Genomic DNA, 20,158 nt, shown 5'->3' on the forward strand with positions numbered 1-20,158 from the left:
GGTGTGGACATGATGCTAGGTTAAGGGTTGAACCCCGGGGTGTGGACATGATGCTAGGTTAAGGGTTGAACCGGGGGGATGCTAGGTGTTGACATGATGATAAGGGCTGAACCGGGTTGGACATGATGGAGGTTAAGGGTTGAAGCTGGGATGTGGACATGATGCTAGGTTAAGGGTTGAAAGGGTTGGTGTGGACATGATGCTAGGTTAAGGGTTGAACCGGGGTGTGGACATGATGGTTAGGGTTGAACTGGGATGTGGACATGAGCTGGTTAATGTGGACATGAAGCATAGGGTAAGGGTTAAGGTTAGGGTTGAGCTGGGATGTGGACATGAAGCTAGGGTAAGGGTTAAGGTTAGGGTTGAGCTGGGATGTGGACATGAAGCTAGGGTAAGGGTTAAGGTTAGGGTTGAGCTGGGATGTGGACATGAAGCTAGGGTAAGGGTTAAGGTTAGGGTTGAGCTGGGATGTGGACATGAAGCTAGGGTAAGGGTTAAGGTTAGGGTTGAGCTGGGATGTGGACATGAAGCTAGGGTAAGGGTTAAGGTTAGGGTTGAGCTGGGATGTGGACATGATGCTAGGTTAAGGGTTGAACCTGGATGTGGACATGAAGCTAGGGTAAGGGTTAAGGTTAGAGTTGAGCTGGGATGTGGACATGAAGCTAGGGTAAGGGTTAAGGTTAGGGTTGAGCTGGGATGTGGACATGAAGCTAGGGTAAGGGTTAAGGTTAGGGTTAGTGCTAGGATTCGGTTTCAGAGGGTTTCTGTTTGTGCTGGTATCAAACCCTGGGTTGCACAGGCCTATTCCAACTTCCTGCTCTGCATTTTGCAAATTCGTCAGGAGAGGGTGGGAAAACATGGGGCGTTTGTTTGCCTGAAGGGTCAATGGAGGCCGAGAGCTCAGAGCGGTCACCTGCGATGGTTCAATGAGAGAAATACAACAACGAGAGGAAGAAAAGGCATTAGGTTAGGGATAGGGTTGAGGTTAGGATTGAGGTTCTGCAAGGGTTAGGGTTATGGTGTTGTTCTGGTAGGGTTAGGACTAGTATATGGTGACAAACTCCCATTTGTCCCCACATACTCTGTCTTCTATGAAGTTTAACTCTGTAGTAAAAGGGTCATTTCTAGAAGACAAAGGATGATGAGGTTCTCCAACAATTCAGAGTAATATATATATCAGCATATTGTCAAAACAAAACTGAAAGATATGCAGGTACAACCACACTAAGCACACATTTAGATCTCATATAGTACGACAGTTAAGAATAGCAGGGTTAGAATCTAATCAAGGGGGGACGTTAACACAGAGACAGACTAAGGAGCGTTTTTGAATGAAAAAAAAAAACAGAGTACTATTGATCCCACAGGTCTGAATAACAAGTATTAGTGAAAGGCATGACCACATAGGATCCTTTTTCTCCATCTATTGGACAGTTTTGAGAAGACAGGTGGACTGGTTATTTTTTTCTGAAGATGATTAAAAAATATTTTTTATTTAACCTTACTTTGAAGGGCTCATTGAGTTTTGAAATCTCTTTTTCAAGAGCGTCCTGGCCAAGATAGGCAGCACCAAGTCATTACACAATTACAGACAGACAACATGAAAAACTACAAGTAATCTAGTAAAAACCATTGAATTCACAAGAGTATAACAACATCATAAAACAGCAAATTAAAAACAGTGACAGGTCAGGGAATCAGCCTCAAAGTCCTTCATCAGTGATTTAAAAACACCAATCGAAACAGGTTCTTCCAATTTAAAAGTATTTTGTAAGGTGTTCCAAGCCGATGGCGCAGAGTACATAAAAACCATTTTACCAAATTCAGTTGGGACATTTGGAACAGTTAGCAGGATAAAGTCCAGTGAACGAAGAGAGTACCCACCACATTTCTGAACAATAAAAATGCCCAAATAAAATGGTAGTAAACCAAAAATGGCTTTGTAAATAAAAGTATACCAGTGACTGAGCCTATAGGTGACTAGAGAAGGCCAGCCAACCCTGGTATACAAAGTGCATTGGTGCGTAAGTGTTTTGCAGTTTAAAATAAATCTCAATGCTCCATGGTAAAGAGTGTCAATTGATCTCAAACACTGAGCGGAAGCATTCATATATAAAATATCCCCATAGTCTAGTAAAGGCATAAATGTAGCTGATTACTAGCCTCCTTCTGGCTTCAAAAGAAATACAGGCCTTATTCCTAAAATAAAATCGAAACTTCAGCTTCAATTTTTTTGTACATTGTTGAGTATGCAATTTAAAAGAGTGGCTGTCATCAATTAAAATTCCAAGATATTTATAAGAGGTTACAGTCTCAATCTCATTGCCCCTGACTGGTAGTAATAGGTGAAAGGTTGAAAAGGTTCATTAGATAGAGGTTTTACTAGACCAGGTCTTGGCTCTACCCTTAACCTTCCTCTTTGAATGTTTTCACACTTCTTATACAAAAACTTTTAGAAAGATGGATCCCTAGGAGCAATAGAATTAGAGAGCACGTGCCTGTGCTTTGCTTGTCTTCTTTAAGGTCAATTTCCCCCTAGTTTTACCACAACCCTAACCCTAGTCCTAACCCACCATAACCGCAACCCTAACCCTGGTCCTAATCTTTTCATAACCTCAACCCTATCCTAACTGCAACCCTAACCCTTAGAATGGCTTCATGTCCACACCCAGCTCAACCCTGACCATAGCCATAATCTTAACCCAAACAAATTGTTGCACTCTGTAGTTTGAGAATCTATTGGCCGTCTAGGGCGACTCTCCAAATAAAGTGTGACTTCAGTTTTACCCAAGTGTTATTGTTGGTTGTGAACACTAGAGGGCAGCAGTAACGCATAAAAAAGACAACCTGGCCATGCTCTTTCCCCTGGTCGTGTGTGATTGGCAATGACATTTGAAAATGTTTGTCTCTGGGATACATTGATCATTCACTACATTTGGTTAAAGATTCATTTGATAAAGCCTACAGATGGGCAGCTGATCAACATGTGATATGGTAAGTCAGGGGCCCAGGGAGATGGATTTATGTGTATCTCTAGCCCTGTTTACACCTCCCTGGTGCTAAAATGGATCCTTTATCATGATCGTCTACATTCTGATTGTGCCCACATTTCAAGAAATGTGTTTACGTATGGTATTAAAACGTTTTTGTTTTCCATCCACTGTGTCTGCATGGTGACCAGATATCCTGGTCCGTTCCTTTATGCAAATTATTTCACAGCTATTCTTTCAAAATAATATTGATTTATTGTAAGAAATGTATTGATGTAATCGGTCAATGGTGCCATCTGTCAATGATTTTAGGTGGATAATGATGATTTAAATGGTTTCTCTGTCCAAATCTGTCTACACTTGTAAGATATCCAGAGGTGGTCAGTAAGATCTAATCACAATGTGTCTTTTGATTTTCTACACCTACCTGAAAATGTGGGCAAGATCTGGACAAAGGACACATGTTAAAAGCAGGTATAAATGGGGCTTCTGGTGTAATATATTACAGATTAAGCTGGTTCCAACAGTGGCCTTGCGTGCTGACCTCCATTCCCTGCAGACTCAGGAGTTTTTCCTCTCATTTGGCCGGGTCATGGTCACCTTCTCCTCACAGACATCTCTGACCTCCATTCCCTGCAGACTCAGGAGTTTTTCCTCTCATTTGGCCGGGTCATGGTCACCCTCTCCTCACAGACATCTCTGACCTCCATTCCCTGCAGACTCAGGAGTTTTTCCTCTCATTTGGCCGGGTCATGGTCACCTTCTCCTCACAGACATCTCTGACCTCCATAAAAACACATTTCAGCTCTTAATGGACTGTAAACCACCTAGTTGTTGCATGGATATGGGGCTTTATACGTTGCAGTACATTTTTCAATAAAGCTAATGCATTTATATCTGGTTAATGTAACCTTTCCCCTCAGGTTGAACCCAAGATGACAACTTCAGCAAAAAGGCACGGAAATTATCATTATTTTTGTATGCATTTTAATGTACGTCATTTCTGATTTTACTTCATAATTTGTAAATGAAGGAAAACAAGTATTCAAACATACATACTGAACAAAAATAAACAAAGATTTCACTCTGTTACACTCCATATAATCAGTCAATTGAAATAAATAATCTAATCTATGGATTTCACATGGGTGGGCCTATGCCCAACAATGACTACACCCCTGTCCAGTCATGTGAAATCCATATTGTTTTCTACTGAGGAGCCAGGCCCAGCCAATCAGAATGAGTTTTTCACCACAGACAGAAATACTCTGTCCGGTCTCAGATGATCCCGCAGGTGAAGAAGCCATATATGGAGGTCCTGTGCTGGTGTGGTTACGTGGTCTGCGGTTGTGAGGCCTGTTGGACATACTGCCAAATTCTCTAAAACCACTGCAAGAAAGTCCACCAGAGCTGTTGTCAGATAATTTAATGTTCATTTCTCTACCATAAGCCATGTATGCTCCCTCAATTTGAGACATCTGTGGCATTGTGTTGTGTGACATTTTATTGTCCCCAGTACAAGATGCAGCTGTGTAATGATCATGCTGTTCAATCATCTTCTTGATATGCCACACCTGTCAGGTGGATGGATTATCTTGGCAAAAGGAACAAATGTACAACATGAGAGAAGTAAGCTTTTTGTTCATATGGAACATTTCAGGGATCTTTAATTTCAGCTCTTGAAACCAACACTTTACATGTTGCGTTTACATTTTTTGTTCAGTATAGATGTAAAACACAGGTCCACAGATAGAAGCTCTGGGAGCCGGTTGCTGATTGGGTGGTCAGTTGATGCAACCTGGGTCAGAAAAACAAACATGCGTGGGATGGCATGGGACTATGAACAGGCTCTGCAGGCACAATGCAAAAATCATCTAGTAAAAAAGCCCTTGAGAAATGGACATGGAAATAAATCGATCGACCAATTTCACTCGTTTCCTTTTTAAATAATATAAATCGGAATGTTCGGTCCAAATGTGCCTCCATATTGATAATCTTGTTACATTTGGTTTAAGCAGTGCCCCAAATAACATTATGCTGACAACAAAATATAAAAATGCTGGTTTAGCAGAAAGAAAACTGAGTCGCAGTGGAAATCTCACGGCAGTTATAGTCAAGTGACAGTTTTATGGGTTGGTCTGCAAGGTAGAAAACAGTTAGTTCCATGGATAGATTAAACATTAATCAGCCGTATACTCAGAAAATGCACATACAGGGTTAAGGCCCCACATTCCATTGATACAGGCCTCAACGCTAATTTATTGCTCGATCTTCATGGCACAGAAATAGAAACAATACAAATGTTTGCCATGCAAGCCAACTACAGTCTAGCTTATACAAAACACGGAAGATTCCTATCCAATAGAGATTCTACACTGTATAGAAGTATTAGTGAAAGGTTACAAAAAACATTATACTAAATAATGGTCATAAAAATAAAATAAAAACTCATGTTTGAACATCACAGAAAATAAACGGGTCAAAATAATACAAATCTGATGTTCATCCTTCCATATAAATTGTGCTTCTAAAACAAAGGAACAAATCTATAAACAAAACAAGGGCTGCATTCTCAGAATGCTGTGCAAATAACATCTAGAACCTCTCCACACTGTTCACCCGTACATACAGTATACCAAACCCTGCCAACGCAAAACAAAGGTGACAGGACTGTGAGAGACGAAGGCCAAACTCCTGGTTCAGCGCAAACGTCCTTCAGGCAAGACTAGATTCCATCATTCTGGGTGTGTTGGTCTGACATTATTCTACCTGCTGAAACAGATGCAGATCTTTAAAGTCAGTGCCACTGGGGATGTCTTCTCATTCCAAACCCTTCCTGGACAACTAGCATACAGCGGTAATTCCCCACCCTGCCCTAAGGAGTGCGTAGGCATCTAGTCTACAACAGATCTTAAATGGTTTATGTATTTTATCACCAGGACTAGAATTAGTCATTTGAACAGACAAAGTTCCTGCTTGGTCTTGTCAAGTCCAGATAGCTTCTGAAGGATAGTGATGTGAGGCTGCCTCGGGGCTGACTGCTAGTTTAGCTAGGGGTCAAAAGGTTGGGGTCGATAATATCTATGGAGTGGCAGGCAGGAGGCATGACGCCAAAAGACCAGACACACCCCAGTGTCATTCTCAACATGCATCACTTTGACTCTGTTGTAGTTGCATGTGACCTTTTGAACGAAGCCCTTAGGAACTTTGGGATAAATAGGGACAGGGTCAAATTGTTGATGACAGGGGTCGAGGTGCTATTGGTTCTGCTTGGCCGTGGTAAAGCCTTCTCAGAGCTCTGTGGTCAGACAACTCCCCAGGACTTGACAATGACCTGGCTCTACATTGCCTGGCTAAAAACTCTGGCTCACTATGGGACATATCCCATACACTTCACCAACCAGTGTCATCCCGCCGTAACACTGCCATATGCTGTATTTAGCATAATACTAATGCAGTTGGAACAGCTTTAGATCAGAGACAACTCAATAAGACACCACAAAGATCCACTCTGCAATTGAAAGCATATAAGTAAAAGAAATTGGGACATATTTATATGCTAAAGTCAAGCAGTCCAGCCATATTGCCAAAATGGAGACGGTTAAGGTAACAATGCTTAGTGATGAACCTAACTGGCTGTCCTGCCCACCTGGTGTCAAACACCTTTCAGTGATGACTGGATATTAAAACAGAAAGGATTAGCATAACTAGTCCCAACTGATAAAACTCGCTCAGTTTCCATAGTGGCAATTGTGTAATAATAGAACATTTGGAATAGCATAAGACACTTAAAACTAAGTTTGTTTTCAAACTTGAGAGAATCTCTTCATTAAAGAAAAATGACATACTGTAACATACAAACATGTGTAAATATTTATGTACAAGAAAACATACATTAATTACTTTTTCCAAAAAGATCTCACTCAAGACGACACAAAAAACATCCTAGTGTTGAATGATGACAGTGGAGTTGGTTAACTGAATCAATATCGGAAATAGAATGAGCAGTGTCCTTGCTCTGGGGGAGGGAGAGTTAATTTTGTGGCCAGGCGACTACAACACACTACACGCTCCTGTTAAATAGGATTTCTCAGTATGAGAAACTAACATACATGAAGTTAATGATTTTTTTTTTGTTTAAACAAACACTAAACTCTAAAGAGGAAGAGGGAATTCCTCTGAATGAAACATGTAGAAATAAATCAAAAGGGTGTGTCGAGTCTTGACTGGTGGGATGAAGAGGTCTCTTCATCAGAGTCCTTAGAAAGGAGCCTACACTGAACATTAGCTGGGGATGGCAGAATCTGATGGGTGGTTTTGGGGAGACAGTAGTGAGATACGGTGGATGCTGTGCAGTCTCTCGGGTGCAGGTAGGATGATGGTTGATAATGGAGGGGTGACATATGTCAGTCCGTGGTGAGATGGGGGACCTTCAGTCAGGTGGATGGAGGGAAGCAGGGTGGCCTCCCTCCGTCTTCTCGCTCTAGATAGACTTCGAGGAATCCTGCTTGCTGATGAGCACCTCCAGCAGGCGCAGTTTGGCTTTGATCCGTTTATACTCTTTGTACTCGTCCATCATGGGTAGCCTGTCCTCCTTCTGGACGTTCCTGTCGAGGGAAAGGGAGAAGGCCTTAGACACCAGTTTGATACGTGCCGGTTGTCTAATGCGTCGGAAGGCTGAACAATCATAAACAAAGAAACTGTTGAAGTAAATAAGACAGGAGCACTGTCTGAGACAACTCAACTAGTCATCCCAAGCGCTTCATCTGTCACGGTGGGGGGTTGACGCAGGTACTAAAGCTTCAGCATCCCTGTAGAGGGCATTCGTAAAGTATTCAGACCCCTTTACTATTTCCACACTACAGCCTTATTCTAAAATAGTTTCAATTATTTTCCCTCATCAATTTACACACAATACCCCATAATGACAAAGCAAACAGGTTTTTAGAAATGTTTGCAAATGTAAAAAAAAAACGACTGAAATATCACATTTACATAAGTATTCAGACCCTTTACTCAGTACTCTGTTGAAGCACCTTTGGCAGAGATTACAGCCTCAGGTCTTCTTAGGTGTGAAGCTACAAGCTTGGCACACCTGTGTTTGGCGAGTTTGTCCCATTCTTCGCTGCACAGCTATTTTCAGGTCTCTCCAGAGATGTTCGATCCGGTTCAAGTCCGGCCTCTGGCTGGGCCACTCAAGGACATTCAGAGACTTGTCCCAAATCCACTCCTGTGTTGTCTTGGCTGTGTGCTTTGGGTCGTTGTCCTGTTGGAATGTGAACCTTCGGCCCCAGTATGAGGTCCTAAGCGCTCGGGAGCAGGTTTTCATCAAGGATCTCTCTGTACTTTGCTCTGTTCATCTTTCCCTCGATCCTGAGTAGTCTCCCAGTCTCTACAGCTGAAAAATATCCCCACAGCATGAAGCTGCCACCACCATGCTTCACTGTAGGAATGGTGCCAGGATTCCTCCAGACGTGACACTTGGCATTCAGGCCAAAGAGCTGATCTTGGTTTTATCACAGTTTGGTCAGAGTCCTTTAGGTGCCATTTGGAAAACTGGAGCTCTGTCAGAGTGACCATCGAGTTATTGGTCACCTCCCTGACCATCGAGTTCATGGTCACCTCCCTGATCAAAGCCCTTCTTCCCTGATTGCTCAGTTATGCCGGGCGGCCAGCTCTAGGAAGAGTCTTGGTGGTTCAAAACTTCTTCCATTTAAGAATGATGGAGACCACTGTGTTCTTGGGGACCTTCAATGCTGCAGACATTTTTTGTGCTCCTCAATCCTGTCTAGGAGCTCTACAATTCCTTCAACCTCATGGCTTGGTTTTTGCTCTGACATGCACGATCAACTGTGGGACCTTATATTATATAAATTATATTAATATAATTTACCAAAATTTCAAGTCTCATAGAAAAGGATCTGAATACTTATGTAAATAAGGTAATTCTGTTTTAATGTTTAATACATTTGCAAACATTTATAAAAACCTGTTTTCGCCTTGTCATTATGGGGTAACGTGTGTAGATTGATGAGGGACAAAAACATTTTAAAATGGATAAAAGTAAGGCTAATAAAATGTGGAAAATGTCAAGGGGTCTAAATAATTTCCGAATGCACTGTATGTAGGTGTGTGTGTGTACCGACCTGCCGTTCTGCTGGTAGAACTCATCCTCAAACTGGCGGATGGTGTTCCTTAGCTTCTTCTTTTCAGCCCGGGCCTTCCACAGCTGCTCCAGGAGCTCAGGCCTGTACAGGAGGGGTCATCATGACAATCTCAACCAGGGGATTCATCACAGAATGAAATGCAGAACACAGAACACAGTGTGGGTTTTTATTTTTATTTTTTACATTGTAGAATAATAATGAAGACATACAAACTATGAAATAACACACATGGAATCATGTAGTAACCAAAAAAAAAAGAAAAAGAAAGTGTTAAACAAATCAATTTTGAGATTATTCAAAGTAGCAAGCCACCCTTTTCCTTGATGACAGCTTTGCACACTCTTGGCATTCTCTCAACCAGCTTCATGAGGTAGTCACCTGGAATGCATTTCACTTAACAGGTGTGCCTTGTTAAAAGTTAATCAGTTGTGTTGTGACATGGTAGGGGTGGTATACAGAAGATGGCCCTATTTGGTAAAAGACCAGCTCAAATAAACAAACAGAAACGAAAGTCCATCATTACGTTAAGACATGAAGGTGAGTCAATCCGGAAAATGTCAAGAAATTTAAAAGTTTCTTCAAGTGCAGTCGCAAAAACCATCAAGCGCTATTATGAAACTGGCTCTCATGAGGACCGCCACAGGAAAGGAAGACCCAGAGTTACCTCTGCTGCAGAGGATAAATTCATTAGCGTTAACTGCACCTCAGGTTTCAGCCCAAATAAATGCTAACTACTACAGAACACCAATAATAAGAAGAGACTTGTTTGGGCCAAGAAACATGAGCAAAGGACATTAGACCGGTGGAAATTTTGGTTCCAACCGCCGTGTCTTTATGAGACGCAGAGTAGATGAACGGATGATCTCTGCATGTGTGGTCCCACCATGAAGCATGGAGGAGGTGGTGTGATGGTGCTTTGCTGGGGACATTGATTTATTTAAAACTCAAGGCACACTTAACCAGCATGGCTACCACAGCATTCTGCAGTGAAACACCATCCCATCTGTTTTGCGCTAGCGCTTAGTGGTACTATCATTTGTTTTTCAACAGGACAATGACCCAAAACACACCCCCACGCTGTGTAAGGGCTATTTGACCAAGGAGAGTGATGAGTGCTACATCAGATGACCTGGTGTCCACAATCCACAGACCTCAACCCAGTTGCGATGGTTTGGGATGAGTTGGACAGTAGAGTGAAGGAAAAGCAGGGAACTCGTTCAAGACTGTTGGAAAAGCATTCCTCATGAAGCTGGTTGAGAGAATGCCAAAAGTGTGCAAAGCTGTCAAGGCAAGGCTACTTTGAAAAATACATTTTAAAATGTTTTAGATTTAACACTATTTTGGTTACTACATGATTCTATGTGTCATTTCATAGTTTTGATGTAATGTAGAAAATAGTAAAAATAAAGAAAAACCCTTGAATGAGTAGGTGTGTCCAAACTTTTGACTGGTACTGTATAGATATCTATCTATATGTAGTCGACCGATTAATCGGCAGGGCCTATTTCAAGTTTTCATAATCGGTAATCTGCATTTTTGGACACTGATTATGGACGACTATATTGCACTCCACGAGGAAACTGCATGGCAGGCTGACCACCTGTTACGCGAGTGCAGCAAGGAGCAAAGGTAAGTTGCTAGTTAGCATTAAACTTTTTAGCATTAAACTTATTTTATCAAAAACAATCAAATCTTAACATAATCACACATGGTCGATGATATTACTAGTTTATCTAGCTTGTCCTGCGTTGCATATAATCAATGCAGTGCCTGTTAATTTATCATCAAATCGCAGCCTACTTCGCCAAATGGGTGATGATTTAACAAGCGCATTCGCAAAGAAAGCACTGTTGTTGCACCAAAGTGCACCTAACCATAAACATCAATGCCTTAAAATCAATACACAAGTATATTTGTTAAAAATCTGCATATTTTGTCAATATTTCCTGCTAACATGAATTTCTTTTAACTAGGGAAATTGTGTCACTTCTCTTGCGTTCAGTGCAAGCAGAGTCAGGGTATATGCAGCAGTTTGGGCAGCCTGGCTTGTTGCGAACTGTGTGAAGACCATTTCTTCCTAACAAAGATCATAATTAATTTGCCAGAATTTTACATAATTATGAAATAACATTGAAGGTTGTGCAATGTAACAGCAATATTTAGACTTATGGATGCCACCCGTTAGATGAAATCCGGAAAAGTTCAGTATTTCACTGAATGAATAAACGTTTTGTTTTAGAAATGATAGTTCCCAGATTTGACCATATTAATGACCCACGGCTCATATTTCTGTGTTTATTCTATTATAATTAAGTCTGTTTGATATTTGACAGAGCAGACTAAATTGATTCTATTTATGTATGAGTTAACTGCCTTGTTCAGGGGCAGAACGAATGATTTTTACCTTGTCAGCTCGGGGATTCGATCCAGCAACCTTTCGCTTACTGGCCCATCCTAACCACTAGGCTACCCTGCCGCCCGGGCTATGTGCTCCCTCACGCCCCTAGCTAGATTTACTGCCTTATCCAGTTTACACTCCTCAGACCAGCTCCTCTAATAGCCATCAACCCTGTTCCAGGTGCTTTAAATACACGTCATATGACAGCCAGAGCTAGAGCCCATTTAACCTCCACGGCCGACATTTTCGGAATTGGAGTAAACTACATGGCATTACACTGGTGACTGTGCCAGATTATTGAGGAATGAGGAGGCTGTTGTGAATGGAGTGTAGTGGCATGCAGATGTGATGTGTGTGTGTGTGTGTGTGCGCGTGTAGGTGCGTATGCTCACATTGACGAGGCGTTGGCGCTGGACAGGCGCAGGTCCAGGGCCAGTTTCCCGGAGGTTTCCTCCATCTTGGGCATGAGCAGGCTGTCTCTGTGTCTCTGGGAGCTGGTCTGGGGCTGGAACACTGGGTCTAGAACCATGATCACCTCTGACCCCAAGCTCTGGAGCTCCACACTGCTCTCTTCCTCCTCCTTGGATGTGGCCTCCTCTTCCTCCACTTCACCCTCCTCCTCCTCCTTGATCTCGTCACAGAAGTGGGCAGTCTCTCCCTCGATGATGGGCTGCAGGGTGTGGTTGCGTCGCTTGCTGGAGGGGGAAGCGATGATGGGGGTGATGCTGGCGCGGGTGAGCATCTGCTTGACCAGACGGTAGCGGTCGTACAGCGGTTTGACCACCAGCCTCTCCTCTCTGGTCACAGGTCGACCATGGAGTCCCTCATAGTGCAGGAGGTTCTTCTGTAGGACCGTCTTCTCACACGACAGCTGCTCCTTGGTCATTTTCTACAGGGAAAGAACCATTTTTTACATTCATTCCATAAATTGTCCGCTATGGCTTTACCTCTATCACAGGGACCATTATGTTTTAGGACAGAACTCTGTTCACTATCAGGTTGTAGATAGTGTATTTTTCCCCCGTCTCACCTTGGTGTCCTCTGGCCAGCCGTCATCCTCTCTCTTGCCTTTGACGCGGCTCTGGATGAGGTTCAGGGTCTCCTCTCTGGTGGGTTGGTGGCCCTTGGCCTCTCCACCAACATCGTGGCCTGCCTGGTCCAGGGTGGAACCAAAGCTCTTGGGCAAGGTGTTGCTGCGTGGCCGCGTCTGAGGGGTCAGCTCAGCCTCCTTGTGTTTGGCATCTGAGTGGGAGAGAGAGGTAAAGAGAAGAAACGTGAGGGTGACTGAGGAACAGAGGGGTTAATTAACATTAGTAACAGTGGACATACAGGAGCTTGATGGGCTGTTATTGCAGCTACCATGAGTCCTCCTGTCTGTCAACCAGATACAGAGAAAGGGGATAGCCCTGACAATCAACCATATGTCCACAGACACAAACACACCAGACTAGCCACTGCTAAAGGTCTAAAGCCACAGGAGCATACGGATGAATGAGCAGCAAATCAAATAAACCAGTCAGTCTGCACTAAATTAATTTTACAATGTTCCAAAAGGCATGTTCTCAAGGACCATATCCATTCAAAATAATATGGAATCCAGCTTCCACACTCTGGCTAGAGACTCCCACCCTGTTCGCCACAGGATTTACACCCAATTACTCCACTACATGACATACTGCCAAACCCCAGACTGGGGGATGTGCTTCTGTGTTACCAGTGGATTTTGTCACTTGTTGATTTCACTTGCGTTGCAATTTAAACATATGTTTCCCATGCCAATAAAGCCCTTTGAATTTAATTGAGAGGGAGAGCAAGCGAGAGAGAGAGAGCCATGAGAAGAGAGAAAGAACAGAGAGTCTACCTTCAGTTGGAAGTATTGGTTTCTACTTACTGCTGTTAATGTACTTACATAGGTAGGGTGTCTGTTTAGAGGCAGTGAGGGGACGTGCAAGTGTAAAATGGGGTGTGTTCGGGGCGGAGGTGGAGGAGGTTTGGTGGCGTCTGTATGACTGAAGCACCGCCTGGTGCCTCAGGGACCCTTTGAGAAAGAGATGCTGTCTTCCTGCAGTTGGGGGACGTCCGGTTTTAGAATTTTAAAGAAGAGAGAGACACTTATTCGGCTTTGCATCTCCCGATTGGGGGTGTTCAAATGGAATTGATATAGATGGATGAGGGGGGACTTTCACAATGGACCAACACAGCGAGGGAAGGCCATTATGTTAGAGCCACAGTTGGTGTGTACTGTAATACCCATGCATTGATGAGACTGACCCAGCTCCGCCACCACTGGACTGGGCAGTCAGGCAGGCGGTTCAGGGCAGGACCAGGTTGCCCAGGGGAGGAACAGGATGGCACAAAAGTTTACCCGCCAAGCTGAGTCCAACCCAACCAACCCCACACCCCTGCCATGGAACCAAGCACCCTCCCACTCCCCCCAACACAACCATGCAGACAGAGACTGCTCTTACCTTTTAACTGTTTGCGGATTTTGGTGAGGTCGGTCATCCACTTGAGGACCTTTGGGTTAGCTGCACTATCACCATGGGACGGCTGAGGGGAGAACAGTGAATACTGATGAATGGCATCCTGCCAGCTGATTGCATACTGTGCATTTATTCGAAGCATGAACTTGTTCCTCATATTGCAAAACACACACACACACACACTTGTATTTCCACTGTTCCTCATATCACAGTATCTACAGTGCATTTGGAAAGAAATCAGCCCAGTTGACTTTTTCCACATTTTGTTACGTTAGCCTTTTTCTAAAATGGATAAAATTGTTTCCCCTCAATCTACACCCCATAATGACAAAGTGAAAACAGGTTTTCATAATTTGTTGCACATATATAAAACATTTAGAACAAACACTTTATTTACATCCAGTACCTGTCAAAAATGTGGACACACCTACTCATTCAAGGGTTTCTTTATTTTTACTATTTTCTACATGAACACTATGAAATAACACATGGAATCATGTAGTAACCAAAAAAGTGATTATTCAAAGTAGCCAGCCACCCTTTGCCTTGATGACAGATTTGCACATTCTTGGCATTCTCTCAAACAGCTTTACCTGGAATGCTATTTCAACAGCCTTGATGGAGTTCCCAGATATGCTGAGCAATAGGCTGCTTTTCATTCACTCTGCGGTTCAACGCATCCCAAACCATCTCAAATTGGGTTGAGGTCAGGTCATTGTGTAGGCCAGGTCATCTAATGCAGCACGCCATCACTCTCCTTGTTGGTCAAATAGCCCTTACACAGCCTGGAGGTGTGTTGGCAAACCAGATGGGATATCGCTGCAGAATGCTGTGGTAGCCACGCTGGCTAAGAGTGCCTTGAATTCTAAATAAACCAGCAAAGCACCCCCACACCACCTCCATGCTTCACAGTGGGAACACCACATGCGTAGATCATCCGTTCACCTACTCTGCGTCTCAAAAAAAACATTGCGGTTGGAACCAAAAATCCCCCGGTCTAATGTCCATTGCTCGTGTTTCTTGGCAACAGCAAGGTATCCTTCAGTAGTAGACCGTGGAAATCTGTGTAGGCCTTCATTGTAAATAAGAATTTGTTCTTAACTGACTTACCAAGTTAAATAAATATGTTAAATAAAAAGTAGTGGTTTCTTTTCAGCAATTTGACCATGAAGGCCTGACCATTTGACCTCTGAACAGTTCATGTTGAGATGTGTCTGTTGCTTGAACTCTGAAGCATTTATTTGGGCTGCAATTTCTGAGGCTGCTAACTAATGAACTTATCCTCTGCAGCAGAGGTAACTCTGGGCCATCTCAACTGGGTTGAGGCCGGTGGATTGTGGACGCCAGGTCATCTGATGTAGCACTCCACCACTCTCCTTCTTGGTCAAATAGCCCTTACACAGCCTGTAGGTGTGTTGGGTCATTGTCCTGTTGGAAAAACAAATGACAGTACCACTAAGAACAAACCAGATGGGATGGTGTATCGCTGCAGAGTGCTGTGGTAGCCATGCTGGTTAAGTGTGCCTTGAATTCAAAATAAATCAGTGTCCCCAGCAAAGCACCATCACACCACTTCCTCCATGCTTCATGGTGGGATCACACATGCAGAGATCATCCGTTCATTTACTCTGTGTCTCAAAGACACGGCAGTTGGAACCAAAATTTCCACCGGTCTAATGTCTATAGCTCGTGTTTCTTGGCCCAAACAAGTCTCTTCTTCTTATTGGTGTTCTGTAGTAGTTAGCATTTATTTGGGATGCAATCTGAGGTGCAGTTAACACTAATGAATTTATCTTCTGCAGCAGAGGTAACTCCGGTCTTCATGAGAGACAGTTTCATCATAGCGCTTGATGGTTTTTGCAACTGCACTTGAAGAAACTTTAAAAGTTCTTGAAATTTTCCGGATTGACTGACCATGTCTTAAAGTAATGATGGACTGTCATTTCTCTTTGTTTATTTGAGCTGCTCTTTTACCAAATAGGGCCATCTTCTGTATACCACCCCTACCATGTCACAACACAACTGATTGGCTCAAACACATTAAGGAAAGAAATTCCACAAATGAACTTTTAACAAGGCACACCTGTTAATTGAAATGCATTCCAAGTGACTAACTTATGAAGCTGGTTGAAAGAATGCCAAGAGCGTGAAAAGTTGTCAAGGGAAATGGTGGCTACTTTAAGGAATCAAATATAGAAAATATTTGGATTTGTTTAACACTTTTTTGGTTACTACATGATTCCAGAGGTGTTATTTCATAGTTTTGATGTCTTCACTATTATTCTGTGGAAAAGACACACCTGTCTATTTAAGGTCCCACAGTTGACAATGCATGTCATAGCAAAAACCAAGCCATGAGGTCGAAAGGAACTGTCCATAGAGCTCCGAAACAGGATTGTGTCAAGACTCAGATCTGCGGAAGGGTACCAAAACATTTCTGCAGCATTGAAGGTCCCCAAGAACACAGTTGCCTCTATTATTCTTAAATTGAAGCAGTTTGGATCCACCAAGACTCTTCCTAGAGCCGGCCGCCCGGCCAAACTGAGCAATTGGGGAGAAGGGCCTTGGTCAGGGTGGTGACCAAGAACCTGATGGTCACTCTGAAAGAGCACCAGAGTTCATCTGTGGAGTGGAAGAACCTTCCAGAAGGACAACCATCTTTGCATCACTCCACCAAGCAGGCCTTTATGGTAGAGTGGCCAGATGGAAAAGGCACATGACAGCCTGCTTGGAGTTTGCAAAAAGGCACTTAAACCTGGCACCCTCTTTACGGTAAAGCATGGTTTTGGCAGCGTCATGCTGTGGGGATGCTTTTCAGCAGCAGGTACTGGGCGACAAGTCAGGATTGAGGGAAAGATGAACAGAGCAAAGTACAGAAAGATTATTGATGAAAACCTGCTTCAGTGCGCTCAGGACCTCAGGCTGGGGTGAAGGTTCACCTTCCACAAGGACAATTACTGTAAGCACACAGCCAAGACAATGCAGGAGTGGCTTCGTGACAAGTCTATGCATGTCCTTGAGTGGCTCAGCCAGAGTCCGGACTTGAATCCAATCGAACATCTCTGGAGAGACCTGAAAATAGCTGTGCAGTGTGACACTCCCCATCCAACCTGACAGAGCTTGAGATGATTTGCAGAAGAGAATGGGAGAAATTCCCCAAATTATGGTGTGCCAAGCTTGTAGCGTCATACCCAAGAAGACTTGAGGCTGTAATCGCTGCTAAAGGTGCTTCAACAAAGTACTGAGTAAGGGGTCTGAATACTTACGTAACTGTGATATTTATGTTTTTTTATTTTTAATACATTTGCAAAAATTTCTAAAAACATGTTTTTTCTTTGTCATTATGGAGTATTGTGTGTAAATTGACGAGGGATAAAAACAATTTAATCAATTTTATAATAAGGCTGTAACGTAACAAAATGTGGAAAAAGTCAAGGGGTCTGAATACTTTCCGAATGCACTGTGTCTAACCTTGTAGTTCCTCTCTTTCTCAAACTGTTCCTCAAATTGTTTGATCTTCTTCTTGAGGTTCTGAAGCTTTTTGGTGAGCTGGTGGGGGACCGAGTCGTTCCTCACAGCACTCTCTTTGGAAGTGAAGGAGGCACGGTGAGGCCTAGATGAGACAAGTGAGTGAGAGTGTGAGAGGAGGTGACCATGCACCTGAGGCCTCAATGCAAAATCCTGGCTTGCAAACACGCTTTATAAGATCGAATAACTAAACAGGAAAACATCAAAGTCGCCCATCATGTCTATAGAAATAACCATTGCTGATGAGTGAGCCAGTGTGTTCTCACCTCCCCAGGGCCTGGTGGGCTTTAGTGGGCGAGGTTGCGTCGGGGTGCTGCAGGAAGCGTTGGCTGTGGCCAAAGTCCAGGAAGCGACGGGCCATGAGGGGATGGGAGTCCTCCTCGTGGGGCAGGGGCACCATGCGCCCGGCCAGGGGAGACAGCTGGGCCTCACCAGAGTCACTCTCATCCTGCCATGACTTGAAGGCTGGCACGGGGTCTGGGTGGGACAAAAAGAAACGCACAGATGAGTCTCAGTGTGTAACAAGGGTCATCTCTACAGCACTGCAGTTCAAGGACCTACTGAGACAGGACACCAACACATTGGTGTCCTAGTCTCCTCCTGTAAAGTGAACTAAAATCAATCACTGCCATTTTTTGTTGAGTGCTCAAACTCCTTTCTGCCTCTAATAAGTCCTTTGTCTTTTAGCACCCCTCCTTTCCTTTGGTTGCTGAAGGGCTAAGAGTCACCTGAACTATTGACAAAGTATATTTTGGAGCCTATTCCTCTCTGGTGGAGCTGTGGCACTAAAGACATGTGTAGTTGTCTAGGATGTGTGGGCATGTCTGTGCCGAAGCGTGCAGATGAATAGAGTGACAGTCAACGAGAATCATCATGGGCTGCAGAGCAACTCTGCTGTCCTCAGAACTGGATCATTATAAATGATTAGCCGAGGCTACTATGTGTTGAATCTAGGTTGCACAACGCTAGAATAATATGAAAATAGGCCTAGGCCAACTACACTAGACATGGTTCTTTCCTCAGCTTTCTTTAGACCTCTCATTAGATTTTTCCATCTTGGTATTGTTTGCTCAATTTCACACTTTGTGGCCTGAAATAAATACTGTACAAAAATATCAACGTGCAATCAATCATGCAACAATTTCTAAGCTTTTACTGAGTTACAATTCATAAGGAAATCAGTCAACTGAAATAAATAAATTAGGCCCTAATCAATGGATTTCACATGAGAATACAGATATGATATCTGTTGGTCACAGATACCTTAAAAAAAGGAAGGGGCGTGGATCAGAAAACCAGTCAGTATCTGGTGTGACCACCATTTGCCTCATGCAGCGCGACACATCTCCTTCGCATAAAATTGATCAGGCTGTTGATTGTAGCCTGTGAAATGTTGTCCCACTTCTCTTCGATGGCTATGCGAAGTTGCTGGATCTTGGCAGGAACTGGAACAAGCTGTTGTACACAGCGATCCGGAGCATCCCAAACTTGCTCAATGGGTGACATGTCTGGTGAGTATGTAGGCCATGGAAAACTGGGAAATGTTCAGCTTCCAGGAATTGTGTACAGATCCTTGCGATATGGGGCTGTGCATTATCATGCTAAAACATAAGGTGATGGCAGCGAATGAAATGCACGACAATGGGCCTCAGGTTCACGTGATGGTATCTTTGTGCATTCAAGTTGCCATTTATAAAATGCAATTGTGTCCATTGTCCGTAGCTTATGCCTGCCCATATCATAACCCTACCGCCACCATGTGGCACTCTGTTCACAACAGCAAACCGCTCGCCCACACAACACCATACACGTGGTCTGCAGTTGTGAGGCTGGTTGGACGTCCTGACAATTTCTTGAAAACAAGGTTGGATGCACTTTAAGGTAGAGAAATTAAAATTCCATTCTCTGTAAACAGCTCTGGTGGACATTCCTGCAATCAACATGCCAATCACACGCTCCCTCAAATTGTAACATCTGTGGCATTGTGTTGTGTGACAAAACTGCATATTTTTTGAGTGGCCTTTTATGGTTCCCAGCACAAAGTGCACCTGTGTAACAATCATGCTGTGGCCTCCATTCTTAAATGGAAGAAGCTTGGAATCACCAAGACTCTTCCTAGAGCTGGCCGCCTGGCCAAACTGAGCAATCGGGGGAGGGAGGTGACCAAGAACGCGACAGAGCTCCAGAGTTCCTCTGTGGAGATGGGAGAACCTTCCAGAAGGACAACCAACTCTGCAGCACTCCACCAAATCAGCCACTCCTGATGGAAGCCACTCCTGATGGAAGCCACTCCTGATGGAAGCCACTCCTGATGGAAGCCACTCCTGATGGAAGCCACTCCTGATGGAAGCCACTCCTCAGTAAAAGGCACATGACAGCCCGCTTTGAGTTTGCCAAAAGGCACCTAAAGGACTCTGACCATGAAAAACAAGATTCTCGGGTCTGATGAAACCAAGATTGAACTCTTTGGCCTAAATGCAAAGTGTCACATCTGGAGGAAACCTGGCACCATCCCTATGGTGAAGCATGGTGGTGGCAGCATCATGCTGTGGGGATGCTTTTCAGAGGCAGAGACTGGGAGACTAGTGCAGA

The 20,158-nt window shown here is 43.7% G+C and overlaps 1 protein-coding gene and 1 long non-coding RNA gene across 4 annotated transcripts in view; one reads left to right on the top strand and one right to left on the bottom strand.

The window, feature by feature from the left end:
- Positions 1 to 298: 298 nt before the first annotated feature.
- LOC127913960 (uncharacterized) lies at positions 299 to 3,884 on the top strand. The gene is made up of 2 exons (XR_008087426.1): positions 299 to 547; positions 680 to 3,884. It is a non-coding gene; the product is annotated as an uncharacterized LOC127913960 (long non-coding RNA).
- A 736-nt stretch (positions 3,885 to 4,620) lies between these two features.
- Positions 4,621 to 20,158, bottom strand: part of LOC118363331 (protein FAM13B-like) — a 64,455-nt gene continuing 48,917 nt past the window's right edge. For 2 of the 3 annotated variants that reach the window (XM_035744067.2, XM_035744066.2), the window contains 8 exons: positions 17,833 to 18,043; positions 17,510 to 17,651; positions 14,024 to 14,105; positions 13,465 to 13,617; positions 12,586 to 12,797; positions 11,948 to 12,444; positions 9,137 to 9,238; positions 4,621 to 7,597 (listed from right to left, as the gene is read on the bottom strand). In XM_035744067.2, coding sequence (XP_035599960.1) covers positions 7,474 to 7,597; positions 9,137 to 9,238; positions 11,948 to 12,444; positions 12,586 to 12,797; positions 13,465 to 13,617; positions 14,024 to 14,105; positions 17,510 to 17,651; positions 17,833 to 18,043 — 1,523 coding nt within the window. In that variant the 3' untranslated portion in view covers positions 4,621 to 7,473. The remainder of the gene's footprint in view (positions 7,598 to 9,136; positions 9,239 to 11,947; positions 12,445 to 12,585; positions 12,798 to 13,464; positions 13,618 to 14,023; positions 14,106 to 17,509; positions 17,652 to 17,832; positions 18,044 to 20,158) is intronic. The other variant, XM_035744068.2, reaches the window with a different exon arrangement.

The sequence above is a fragment of the Oncorhynchus keta genome, chromosome 30 (assembly GCF_023373465.1).
Source record: "Oncorhynchus keta strain PuntledgeMale-10-30-2019 chromosome 30, Oket_V2, whole genome shotgun sequence".
Classification (NCBI taxonomy): domain Eukaryota; kingdom Metazoa; phylum Chordata; class Actinopteri; order Salmoniformes; family Salmonidae; genus Oncorhynchus; species Oncorhynchus keta.